This window comes from Pavona decussata, unplaced genomic scaffold (genome assembly GCF_977016875.1).
Source record: "Pavona decussata unplaced genomic scaffold, jaPavDecu1.1 SCAFFOLD_21, whole genome shotgun sequence".
Taxonomy (NCBI): domain Eukaryota; kingdom Metazoa; phylum Cnidaria; class Anthozoa; order Scleractinia; family Agariciidae; genus Pavona; species Pavona decussata.
In genome coordinates, this window is record NW_028145444.1 from 4,392,171 (window position 1) to 4,405,775 (window position 13,605).

Genomic DNA, 13,605 nt, shown 5'->3' on the forward strand with positions numbered 1-13,605 from the left:
GTTTTGCCTTTCTGAGCAACTGACTTATGAGCAAGTTATAGGTTTACAGCACATATCAAACAGGGTAGATTCAACAATTTGATAGGGAACTTCAATTTCTGCGAATTTATTGATGTTTATCAATATTTTGAACAAATAACCTGGCACTTAATAATGTTTTGCAGGCCCACTTTGATCCTTATCTAAAATTTTAATAATTAATCAGATTATTTTTCTTAACCGATATTAGCAATTAATATTGAGAAGGACGAAATATAAAGCGCCAAAAAAGGTCAGCGGGCATTTTCGTAAAACGAACAAAGGCTGAGTAAATTCGGGGAAAAAATTATCGTTTCCTAAAACTTATAATCATGAATTTTTTAAAGCTAAAGCATCCAAACAAGTCAATCTGTTGTAATGTTATAGAAATACGTCTGTTCTCAAGCAGTTTAAGGCCTGGGTTTGAAGGGTGTTTGGAAAATATGAATGATCCCCTATATCTTCGGTTTGACTGCTTAGAACAGGATGAAATTTTCCGTTGAATATAAAAGCCGATGTTTTCCTATCAAGTGATCAAGAAATGAAAATTCCGTAAATCGGCGATATGGCGGCGAATTTTCTTTATACAGATAACTGAATTAGCGTTTCCGATATAGATTTAAAATTTTACACATTCTACGTTTGGAATTAACTTTGTTTGCAAGGACCACCGCGACAAAATAAAAGTACCGCATCCTGTAGTGAAGGATCTAATCAGCAAAAAAATTGTAAAACAAATAATCTAAAAAAGAAGAAGAAAAATAAGAAGAAAGAAGAAGAAGTAAGGCCGTGCCTTTCAAAAGTTTGAAAATATACTTCAGTCCCTGACCGTGAAATCAGCCTTGCTCTTTTTTAATTTTAGATCAGTTATTTTTTTACGTTTGGAATGACTGTCCTCAAGTTTTTAAATTGGAGTAATTAACAATCAAAGGTTAAATTTTGGACAAAGAAATGACCTTTGTCCTGACAATTTTTTTAGAGAACAGTGGACGATCATTCCAAACGTGAAGGGCTGGAGATATTTAATCGTGATTAGAAAAGCGTTTTTGTTCGATGTTTTCTCTTAAAACTGTCGCCAGGTGCCATAACCAGGGCCGGGGACCGCATGTCTATATCATTTTCAGTATTAGGGTTGTCCCCATGAGACGCACCAAGGCCACAAAACGAACTGGGAACACAACAGAAAGTGTATTTTTGTGAAAAACACGGCAAACTGATGTTGACGCTCAGAAAACTGAAAAACTTTTATTACCAGGAATAAGTAAGTGGCGTCAGTTAAAGCTCCGCTGTGCAGCACATGTAGACACAGGGTATGTGAGAAGCGTCGTGACTGCTAGCAATTCTAGGGTAAAATTCTGGGATAGAAAAGTACAGTCTCCACCAAGACCTGGGTAGTGCCATCTTCAACCAACAGCCACTTATGACGCCACCAAGTCACTTCTCGTTTTATTCATTTCATTTTATTATATTTTTTTTTCATTATTATTTTTTTTTATCTTACCTTATTTTATTTTATTTTCGACTTTTTCAGGTACGCACGTGCGTATGTGCGTACAGGTAGCTACGCCCCTGATTTTTAATTTGTGTCATACTTTGGGGAGGCTTTTGAAAAGGCTGCGACTCTGAGAAAATTGAAAGTATCAGCCGAACCGAAAAAGACTGGGACGAGTTTGCGCAATATAGCAAAAGGAAGCAAAAGGAGTTGAAGTTTTGTCGCTGTGGGGCTCTGTTGTGCTCGAAATCTTCGGGCTTGTAGATTTACTAAAGCAATTTTCATAAATTTGGTACAATGGCTTTTAAAATTGATATTCATAATCACATTTTACCTGAAAGATGGCCCGATCTGAAGGAGGTAAGTGCAACATTTCTACAGACTTCGGAGAGAATTAAGAAGCGGGAAATTATCCATGCATGTTTAGCCTTGGAGCCGATCAAAATTTATACGGTATCAAAGACGTCTTGTTTTCTGTAACGTTAAGGTTATCCTCCCTAAACCTTAAGCTGTTGTAGGAACCAATGTTTTCACTGGAAACAGATATCGTAACATGACTTATAGAGGAAGAACTAATGAAACGTATTTTATCTTTTTATCGATATCGTGTCGACGTAACTTGTGTGTGTAAGAATTTTAATTAGGCTACCTAAGCGTCCAGTGCAATTTGTGAGCAAAATTCGAGGGCTTTTATGTCTCAAATGACTAAACAACTGGTATTTTAAATAACAATTTTTATGTAGATAGTTTTTGGAACTTTGTACAATCAACATAGACGGTGTTCGTCCTATAAAGAAAGTTGGGAACACACAATTAAATATAGCATATTGATTTCATATTTTCCCAGCCAACACCCCCACCCCGCCTCCAAACTGGGGTTAATAGGTAACTCATTTACTTGTAGACCCGTGCACTATGGAACCTTAAATCAAGTGGCCACACTGTTCATTGATGATTTAACATAATAGAAAGGCTTAAAAAATTCAATCGCTTGTCAGCAGTATATTGAACAGCAGTACACCTCAGCTATACTAGTTTTTAGTTTTTTTCAACATGCGCTAAATACTTTGACTTTTACTGAGTATGTATTTGAATTGTATTTACCCCTGGTGTAGTCAATCAAATTCTAAAAAGTGGGGTCAAAAAAAGATCAACTTGAGATTGCTAATGAAAATCAGTGAAAGTCAGTCCTTTTGGTGTGCCAAGGCAGTAATTTATGTCATTTGTCAGTTTCCCATGAGTTTACTAATTTCAGATGGATAACCTTCCCTGTTCTTTAGTTAAGTGTAAAAAAGGCCCATTAAAAAGGAAAATATAAAAAAGTACTCCATTATCAGAAAAACAAATGAAGTCCTAGCTTTGTTCAAAAAGAACATTAGTTCTATGACATAACCCCATTTGAAGTAAGGAGACGGCAGACATATCAGACCAATTTTTCTCTTAAGTCTGCCAAACTTGCTCAAACGAATAGCAATTATTATATTAACTTTTACATTTTCATACAAAGTCAACGAGGTTTAACTGGGCAGATGCCAAATTGAAGCAAATCATGTCATTTCCTTGAGACAAATACAGGCAAGATGGAAATAAAAGTTGAAATCATTAAAAATCAATAAAGACCGAAACAGTCAATAAAACTGTCATCAACTTCAACAATTTTACTGGTTTTTTGTCAGAGCCAATGTTTATTGATTGACTGTGTAAAAGTACACACCAGTTATTAACCTACTGCACTAAATTTTATCTGGGTGTGAAATTTGCAAAAATCATGTAAATTGGCTAGTTTAATTGAAGGGGTGCCTGGAAAAAAGCCCTAAGTGACTTCTGATAAATTGTTAGATACTCCTTCCAAATCTCCTTGTATTCACTTGTTAGACAAAAGGAGAATTTGACCTTACATCAAAGTCACTTAGGGCCTTGTTCCAGAAACCCCTTCAATTTTTGCGGGCAAAGTTTTCATGATGTTCAATGCAAACTGTATTAGAACTGATAAAAGGACAAAACTTCCCAAATACAAACAATACAGTTTATTAGTGGCGACAAATTTTGTGCATGCCTTTTTTATCTTGAGCAGCGCTGCATATTTCTCCTGTACTACCTTAATTGAGTAAGGCACTTGAGTTTAAGATTTTGGCACAGTATATGGATGAAAGAGGGCATAATTAAATTCCTAACCTCCTTAACACATTTTGCAACATTTTACAGACTACAGATCTACATGTATGACATCAATTAGGTTTAAGCAACACGTAGGAATTTAATAGGCCAAGATTAGGTCTACTGTAGCTACAATGTGGGGTGAGTCTCTATCAATCTGTTCTCAAACTAACCCTAATCTCAGTTGTATGAAAGTCAACCTGGCCGTGTTTTCTTTTTAGCGATATGGATATGGTGGCTGGATTCAACTTCATCATCATTGTAATGTAAGTTTGGTGTTTAATTCCTTTTCTTTCCATTGTTTTTATTGTACAGTTGCATCGTTGTTACTGTAGATTGTTGTACTCCTTTCTTGAGGCTTAATTAGCACTACAATGGATGGCATCATATATGTATTTAGGGTTTATAAACACACTGTACAGTCTTTTGATGCTCATGCACAATATCATGATAATGATATGATCGAACTTCAACTAAAGTTGTATATCAAGTAAAATTAACTTTAAATACACATAACTGTGTGGATTGTGGTGTTTAGGGTAAAGCAAAGATGATGAAAGATGGGAAGCTTTTCCGTGTAATAGATGAGAACTGTTGGTCTCCAGAAGCAAGAATTAGAGACATGGATGAAACAGGTACTGGTGTGGACATGGGTCATTAAATCAATTGTCTTGATTAGTTTAATAATTATTAAAATAACTAAAATCACCACATGATGTATTTTGCACGGGCATGCAATGTAAAATAGAGATTGTTTTCAGCTCTTTTCAGTACCAAGGGATGTATGGATAAAGAGCCTGAGTTTACCAACTGAAGGGTTTTTATAAATCAGGACAATCAGGAAAAAAAAATCTGAGTGCTCCTATCAGGAGTCGAACTGAGTATGCCTGTGTCACTTACTGAAAAATACATCATTCTCATTTATTCACCAGGCTTAATTAAAATATTCCATCACATTTATTCCATTTGCGCATTGCCACACATGACATTCCAATCCTAGCAGCATGCAGGATGTTTGTCCCGTGAACCTAGTTTAATGGCCTTAGCTCCCATGAGTCTCCTGTAGCTCAGTGGTAGAGCATCTGAACTAGTAATCGGGAAGGTCGTAGGTTCGACGCCTGATAGGAGCACTCAGATTTTTTATTCTGAGTATGCCTGTGTCGCTTACTGAAAAACACATCATTCTCAATGTTTTTTTTTGTTTCCTAGGTGTTACTGTCCAAGCTCTTTCAACTGTTCCTGTGATGTTTAGCTACTGGGTATGAATCGGCAAGCAACATTTTTGTTCAATCTTGTAAACTTGCTTATGATAGTTAGTAACCAACCATATATGCATTGAGACACTTTTTTATTAGACTGGACCACTTCACAATTGCATGGAAGGTCATCAGAAATTCCTAGTGGGAGGGGGGTCTTAAAAGCCAAATTTTAGAAGCAAAGTATGAAGCTTAACTTGAATTTCCTGGGGGGAGGCAGGGTGCAAAACAAAAATACCTTCTGAGTCTGTGGGGGTAGTATGGATATTTTCTGGAAATGCTTGTTGTTTTTGCCATGTGACATGAGATGAAAGAATATTTTAATGAGACGTTTTTTGTGACATGGTTCTGGTGTGTTAATTAATTAAATAAAAGGAATTTTCTGAACATTGTTAACAGTGTGTTAAAATCGCATGCCTGTGCCATCACCTTTTTGCTGGTTTTCCTGTTGAGTATCACAATTTAATGCTGTTAATAAATTTATAGTCTTTTTATGTTGATTTAAAAGATTTTAATTCTTCTTTGCTCTTGGTTCCTTGTTGTTTAGGCCAAGCCAGAAGACACGTTGGATTTGTGCCGGATAGTAAATGACGATCTCGCCAAGACTGTAAAGAAGCATCCCAAGAGATTTGTTGGACTTGGTACCCTTCCTATGCAGGTAAGGTAAAGTTTTACAGACAGTGTGGTACAAACATCTGAGCGCTTTTATTCAATTAATATGCGTTGGCATTTTATAGAGGTTGACTTTCTGATCAGAATTAATTTTTGAGGTCATTGAGTTGTTATAATTTATCATAGCTGAACAGACACACTGAGCCATGCACAGCTGATGTCAGAAAAGAGCAGACAGACGGTTAGTTCAACCTGACAGCTGTTGCATAGTCAGTCAAAGAAGCTCCCCACCATTTTGTAAGCTTGTATCTTAAGAGTCACTAAGAATGTTCTCACTGGTGGATTTATACTTAAAACTTGACTCTGGTGTAGGGAAGTGGTCTTGCGATGGGACGACTGCTTGATGGCCCAATTGCTCATGGTGCTGATTAACTAATGAGTATCTAAATCAGTCAAACCAAACTTTGGTGGCCCAACTCTTCTGTTTTACATGGTATGGTCATGGGCAATTTTTTTATAGCCAGCTGGTCACGACAGGTTAATTTGTAATTTTTGTTCTTCAGTTACATTCAAACTTGTGTTACTTCATAGGCACCAGAACTTGCAGTACAGGAGCTAACAAGATGTGTGAGGGTGAGTAGGGCTGGGGCTGTCAAAAGTAGCCAGTTTGTGGCAATAGTCACCACCTACTTTATCACTTAATGTTATTACGGTAACCTTGTTCAATAATCAGAACAAAACAGCTCCACTATTGCTGGAAAGATTAGCTGAATTGGTGACATTATGAGAGTCGTTCATTTGAACCACAGGGGACAAGAGTTGTGTCTCTCAAGACAAGCATCACATCTTGTGAGAAATGAGATGTGACTTGTAAATTACTAGTACTTTTAATTGGTACTGTACCTGTGGACAGTGCTATTAGTACCAACACTAACTACAGTCTTTCATCTCTAAATGCTGTACATAATGTCATGTAGCTACAGCTTTAATAATGAAATGTCTTTTTAGCCCATAAAGTAATGAAAGAAGTCAACCAAGAAGTACTTGACTTGAGTTACTAAGCAAATTATATCTATTTCAGGTACTTTGGGAAAATACTTTAAAATGTGTTTACTTCTTAAATTTAATTTAACATAATGCCACTGTTTTATTTGCTAGGAGCTTGGCTTCCCTGGAGTTGAGATAGGTTCCCATATTAATGACTGGAACCTTGATGCCCCTGAACTGGATCCTGTCTTTGCTGTAAGTTATTCATTTGCATACAAGAATAATCCTTTGCAGTAGTTAGCTAATGACAAACAAGGTGCAATGAAATTTAAACTAACACTCAAGTAAAAATGTTTCGTATACTAAATGTTTGACACGCAAGATGTTTATAAATGCAAATCTGATGACTCAGACTCACAAGTGTCTCAGTAATCACTCCAATGGGAGAAAAGTTGAGTGGGTGGGGAGAAAGCTAATGCCTGACAATTACGTGTATGTGCCTAGGTCCCAGGAGGGTTACTCACACCGAAAAAAGAAAGGGAGGTGTGGGTGAAGTAATAATTTATTATAATTTATTCAATACCCAAAAATACTCAGGGACCAGAACTAACCCCACCCCCCCCCCCCCACAAAAAAAAGGTTAATATGAAGGGTCAGTACAGATTGTACCAAACCCCCGAAAGAAATACTATCTGTGACTTTATGTTAATCTTTATCTCAAACACCCCTCCCCACTCAAAACAAAATATTACCATAATCTGAGTACCCTATCCTAATCCCACCCCCCCCTACCCCCCAAAAAAAGTATAGGGAAATTTTTTCTTCTGCTTTCTCGCGTTGTCTTCTTTCTACAACAAAACAGCATTTAGAGTGACTCCTTCTCAACTTGGGATCCAAGGGCTGTAGATTAGTTGGTCAATTCAACCATGGATTTATTACCTGCACTGAGTTTCGGTGTTTAAGTTATGCACTACAGGCATTCCAAGTTAATGATTCTAGCTTTTTACTGCTGGATACTTGAACATCAGCCCACCAAAATTTGTCTCATGTTTTTTTTTTTCACATATTTTTTTGCTTGTTTGCCACTTTAGGCAGCTGAAGAACTGGGATGTGCTATTTTTGTTCATCCCTGGGATATGGAGTTAACAGGAAGAATGTCGAAATACTGGCTGCCATGGCTTGTTGGTAAGTTCCATATTAAGCTAGTTTTTCACCCTTTTTAAAGTCTTTTTTAAGTTTTTAACCCCTTTGAAAGCCCTAACAGCGATCAGCAAATTTTTCCTTGTAATATCAATGCTTATTCGACCCCTGAGGTCATGAGAATTAACAGGGTTCATACGGGTCCTGGAAATCCCGGAAAGTACTTCAATTTTAGTCAAGAGTTTTCCAGGACTGTAAAGTCCTTGAAAATGGTAGGAGGTCCTGGAAATCTGTAGATCTGTAAACTCAAGTAATAAAGTTTTCTTGAAAGACATTGAGAAGCAGCCAGATGGAAAGATCCTGACCAACAATTAAAAATTGTTTAATGTCTATTGTGGGTACTGAAATTAGACTCTCTGAGGCCTGGAAAAGTGTTGGAAAACTGTTTCTGAAAAAAGTATGAACACCCCAAGGTGAATTTTCTTAATATTCTAATAACTTCTCCTCAGCACTTTTATAAGTAAAGTGTTGGGACAAGATAGGGGAATTTGTTATACTTTGTTATTAGGGGTTAAAGGGTTAAAACATTTTACACGTGGGGGTTAATATTACAGACACTTGAGTCATGCAGTCTGGTGCAAATTTTGTGTTTAAATAAGTTTTCCTGTATTTTTTAGCTGAACAAAACACTGAGATTGAGTTTGCTAGGAAGCCAGAACTTTCAGGGTTCTTACATGGAAATTATCATTCAAGATTGGAAAATGGGTCACTTACATGTAGAAAAAAATACTAAGGGTTGATTTTCAACTGTAATCTTGTGTTTTTTACAGGAATGCCTGGTGAAACAGCACAGGCAATCTGCTGTATGATATTTGGTGGAGTTCTGGAGAGATACCCAAGACTAAAAGTGTGTTTTGCTCATGGAGGTACTTACAATAAATATTGTTGTAGTCTACTAGTAGCCGAGTCTTCAACGTAATGATGTATTTAATATTTAGTTAAATTAAGTATTTGCTTTCCGGCCTCCCTTCTAAGAAACAACATGAAATCAATGACTAGTTTTAGAAAATACCCATCCCACCCCCCACCCACACGGAAGGAATTGGAAATTCCAGGGTGGTTGGGGGAGGTGTCTGAAAAGCCAACAAAAATTTAAAGAAATTTGTAAACCAATTAGCTAAATTGAAATAATTTTCAAGAGAGGTGGTGGTGGTAGGGGGAAGGGGGGGAGGTATTAGAAAAAAATCCCTTCTGTCAGGGAATGGGGGGGGGGGGGGTAATGCAGAGTATGTTATTTTCTGGAACTAAAAGAAATATAATGGGCAAATAAAATAAAAAAAGTACATACTTTAGTGTAATTTTAAATGACTGTATAGTGAGTGACAGTTTGATCTCAGAGTAAAATTGTGGGTTATTCATTCTTATTATAGTATAGTTGCAAATATCAGGCATTTGCCAACTAAGTGGGTCTGCTGTTGTCTTAACTAGTAAAACGGAAGGCCAGTGGTGTCACTGGATCATCTTTACCTAACTAGTGTAGAGCCTTCCATTGTTTTGGGCTGGCAACTTTGGACCATTCGTTGGTGTGTTAAATTGCTATAATCATACAGTCATGTAGATTACCACGATGTACAGATAAGGTGGGTGGATTGTCAGCGCCTCACCTTAAACTTTCTTGGCTGCTTTTTCTTCATCTCTACTCTGTTTTTTAATAAATTGAAGCACTTTAATTCCTGCATAAAAAAATGGGGCTGCAGTGCTTGCTATAGCTAATAAGGAAGACTCACAAAACTGTTTATCTTAATATATATATACAGCTTTAATTTTATATCCTGTTATTTTTTGTATGTTCAGCTATAACATAATGCCAATAAATATTACCAAATTATCCTCCTCACCATTTTCACATAGGAGGAGCATTTCCTTTCACCATTGGTCGTATTGAACATGGTTTCAACGTCAGACCTGATCTCTGTGCGGTGGAAAACAACGTCAACCCAAGGTCAGGTTGTGTCAAGATATTGACTTTCATTCTTAATAATAATGGTCTCAGTGGCAGATCTAGAACATCATGTGTAGAAGTGTTGGGGAAGGGGTGGAGAGTTTGGCAATAATTGGACCAGGATGGATTAAAATAGCAAGTGTTTCAGGATTTAAAAATATTCTCCTGGACCCAATTTTCTACATAATAAAAAAGAAAAACCCTCAAAGCCCCTCCTCTACAACTGCTGCTGGGTGAAGCAGCCAAACAAACCAATTGTCTGTAAAACAAAATGTTTTATCTTGCAGAAAGTACATTGGCCAGATCTTTACAGACTGTCTTGTGCATGATGATAAAGCTCTCAAATATCTGGTGGACACTATTGGTCAGGTAAGGGAACAACATTATGCTGCCATCATGTGCTGTTACATGGCCATGCCATGTGCCTCTGCGTTAACCAAATTTTAAATTGGGCAAAATGTACAACAAAGCTCTCATTTGATAACTTCTTTTATCAACCCACCTAGTTGTATTTATTGCTATAAATTTATTGAATGAGACCGTTTTTCACTAAAAATAATATTTACAGGAATAAAGTAGCGTCAGTCAGCAGCCTGAAAAGGGCTTATTACTTTCAGGTCCTACCCTCTTACAATCTTGAGGAAGAAATACAAGTGTTAAGTAATTTACACAAGGGAAAAGAGTATACTGGTAGATATAGATAACAAACTACTATAAAGTGATTAATCTTTGAATTTTGCAGGACGGCAATTCCAAGTTAATGAAAACTAGTAACATTCAGAGAGTAGAAAATAGAGGATATTTACCTGCTTGCCTTTATTTATTAATTTTATTATTTTTTCAGGAAAATGTCATTTTAGGCAGTGATTACCCATTTCCCCTTGGAGAACATCATCCCGGGAAACTAATTGAGGAAGTGTACAAAGACAATCCAGAACTTAGGGTAAGATTAATAATCATACTACTCCAATGTGACAAAAATGGGGATTTCTTACTTGCGCTTGTAACACACCTATGTTAAATGTTTATGACAAAGGCCTTGAATTGTGCGGAACAATAATGAATGATCAGAAATCATCCACAAAATAGCATCCATAAATCCTACACCTTGGAACTGAATGCATTGTATTCTGTACAAAGTACAGTTACGCTGTATGTGACACTCGTTTATTAAAGTGTACCCTGAGTCTACTGAATATGTCAGCCACACTTTGCTGCAGAACATCTTCTTGCAGCACTTCACTTTCTGTCAGACGAATGCAACACTGACACCCTTCACTGCCAAAGCTAGTTTTATTTCAATAGATATTACTGCGCCTTTCAATAACGTGCAGACTCTGAAGTTCCATCCTCGGAGACCCAAGGGCTCTCTTGTTCTTATAGTAAACTTTTGCCCACACAAATCCCTTCTACCCGACTAACTGCCCCTGGGTCTCCGAGGATGCTGAAGATTCAACCAAACGTTACACTTTTCACTGCCGTCAATCACTGCATCGGACCTCTTAGAAAACAAATTTGTTTGGCTCGACAAGGTCAAAAGGTCATGTTCATGCACGGTGATTGGCCGATTTCGATCCACTTTGTTGGTTTCTGTATTTTTGTGGTCAGTCGGTTGTCGCTCTAATATAATAATTATTATATATTATGATTGATGGCTTTAAAACACGGAATTCATTAGTTGGGGTTGAATTTCAGGGTCTGTATGTTATTGAAAGGCGCAGTAAGTAAAAGGATGCATAAAAAATTAACTCTCAACCACCAAGGTAAAATGTTGAAAAAAATGTTGCTGTTTTTGCCGATGCAATTTACTAAGTCAAGAGAAATCGAAGTGATTGATTCTGTCACCCACTGGATCCCTAAAATACTACCTAAGTCAGTCAGTCAAAAATCAATAATTGATCAATAAATATTGATTGTTATTGATTTACATTGATTGCCACCAATGTTTGGTTTTATCTGTTATTTATGCTGGGGTTTTATTGCAGGATAAACTGTTGGGTGGCAATGCACTGAAATTCCTTGGTTTACAAAGATCCCAGTTTGAAGATGACTCCTCAGCAAACAAGAGCAGTTCAGAGGAAAGTTAACTTGTCAGGGTAGAGATATCCTATGCTGCAAAAATTATATTTTCATTTAAAAAATGAGTTGGCTTTTTAAAAGCATTGTAAGTAGGTTTTGACAGTAAATAGATTTTTTAACTGCCATAAAGACAACAAGAGGAAAACAGTTTAAAATTGAAATTATTTGGCATTCCTTCGAGAATCCCCTTTTTATACATACATTACATACATACACTATACCTTATTTTGTACTTTTATGTCCTTTAAAACGTAACTTTATCTGACTTTTTTGAAGGTGATAGGTCTTATCATTATGTTATTGGTAACTGCTGCATCAAAACTGAACCACTATTTTTTACCAGCATATGCTTCTGTTAAGAGAAAAGCAGTTTGAGGTTTTGAAATGACACCAAATCTCCCCGCGATGACACTTTCCCTTTCAGTAGAAGGATTCAAATGTTTTACCTTTAGACTATTGTGGCAAACTCAGGGTACCTATCAAGAAAATTTAAGGAGAATACCAAATGTTTTTTTCTGTTTTCCAAGGTTGCCTTCAGGCTTTTAAGAGGAATATTTTCATAGGCTGTTTGATCTGTGCAGATTGTTTGGCTGAAATTTTAAGAATCCCATCTGCATAAGAAACTTATTTGGCAAAACTGAACCAAATTAATGTATTTTTGTGTGAATTATTTAAATAAACTATTTAAAAGGTGTTTTTAATTAACAGTCTTAAAAGACTGAGAAAGTGGTAGCAACATGTTTAATATTATTATCAGACATTTTATGAACAATACACAAATTTACTTTAGAATTACACTGTAGGCCAAACTAGGCACGTTTAGAGAAGTCACTTAGTTTCCAAAGAGCTGTGGTGTTGCATCGGTGGGGTAGTGGTTTTATCAACCAAGTTGATAACTGAAGGTAATCTAGCCACTGTCTGGCATTAGCCCTTCAATTTGCTGTGACAAAGGACTAGCACTCGAAATATTAGCTCTCAAATCCCTTTTCAGTGGCCAAGTTACCTTTTCAACTGAGTTGATAAAACCTAATGGAGGTATGGTTGTCAGCATGAACTAAATATCTTTATTAGTTTCAAGAGGTTATTCCTAGTGAATGTTTGATTTAGGCTGCGATTTTTTTATAGCTGCTAATTGGCCTCCTTTTGTGTTCAGTAAAAACCAGTGATAGACTGTGTTTGCAAGGACCACCGCAACAAAATAAAAGTACCGGATCCTGTAGTGAAGGATCTAATCAGCAAAAAAATTGTAAAGCAAATAATCTAAAAAAAAAAAAAAGAGTAAGGCTGATTTCACGGTCAGGGAAGTATATTTTCCAATATTTCGAACATACCCTGAAGAAGAGAGGCCGTGCCTTTCGTAATATTGGAAAATATACTTCCCTGACCGTGAAATCAGCCTTGCTCTTTTTTTAGATTATTTGCTCCTTTTGTGTAGTAGATTAATTGGTGCATGTCATAAAGATTCTGCTCAGCTGGAAAAACGTGTGTATGATTGGTTTGTAGCCATGAACGCTTACAGTACTCAGCTCAGAGTATCCTATTTCAGACTTTTTGGCCCTTAAAAGGTTTCCTCCTTGCAAACCAAAGTGACAGAGAAGAAGGCAGAAATGGTGTCACTTATCAGACCCAAATGTCTGCCTACCTAGGGCTGGGGTATGGCACATTTCAGTCAGTACAATAAAATAGTAATCTAAGCAATGTCGAAGGACGTTTTTTCATTGCTATTTACCATGTAAAGGCAAAGAATTTGTGTACTTTCATGAAGATTGGTTACCTAATAAATGAGGCTGTTGCATTGAGTTGGTTTCTGTCTTTCATAGAAGCTATACAACCCTTAAATTCTGCTTTGTAAATAGCTAACA

At 36.7% G+C, this 13,605-nt stretch overlaps 1 protein-coding gene across 1 annotated transcript; it reads left to right on the plus strand.

Annotated features, from left to right (window-relative positions):
* The first annotated feature begins 1,708 nt into the window (after positions 1-1,708).
* Positions 1,709-13,542, plus strand: LOC146486340 (2-amino-3-carboxymuconate-6-semialdehyde decarboxylase-like). The gene is made up of 13 exons (XM_085100177.1): positions 1,709-1,870; positions 3,889-3,933; positions 4,206-4,302; positions 4,877-4,926; positions 5,471-5,581; positions 6,127-6,168; positions 6,694-6,777; positions 7,614-7,707; positions 8,493-8,588; positions 9,574-9,664; positions 9,952-10,033; positions 10,509-10,607; positions 11,650-13,542. The coding sequence occupies exons 1-13, from the start codon at positions 1,808-1,810 to the stop codon at positions 11,749-11,751; spliced, it is 1,056 nt and encodes a 351-aa protein (XP_084956303.1). The 5' UTR covers positions 1,709-1,807; the 3' UTR covers positions 11,752-13,542.
* Positions 13,543-13,605: the final 63 nt, after the last annotated feature.

What these genes read in the sequence shown, in the direction of transcription:
- LOC146486340 (XM_085100177.1), top strand. Translation starts at nt 1,808, where the DNA reads ATGGCTTTTAAAATTGATATTCATAATCACATTTTACCTGAAAGATGG. An exon ending in AACTTCATCATCATTGTAAT is followed by an intron (nt 3,934 to 4,205) that starts GTAAGTTTGGTG and finishes TGTGGTGTTTAG; the next exon opens with GGTAAAGCAAAGATGATGAA. An exon ending in AGTGTGTTTTGCTCATGGAG is followed by an intron (nt 8,589 to 9,573) that starts GTACTTACAATA and finishes ATTTTCACATAG; the next exon opens with GAGGAGCATTTCCTTTCACC.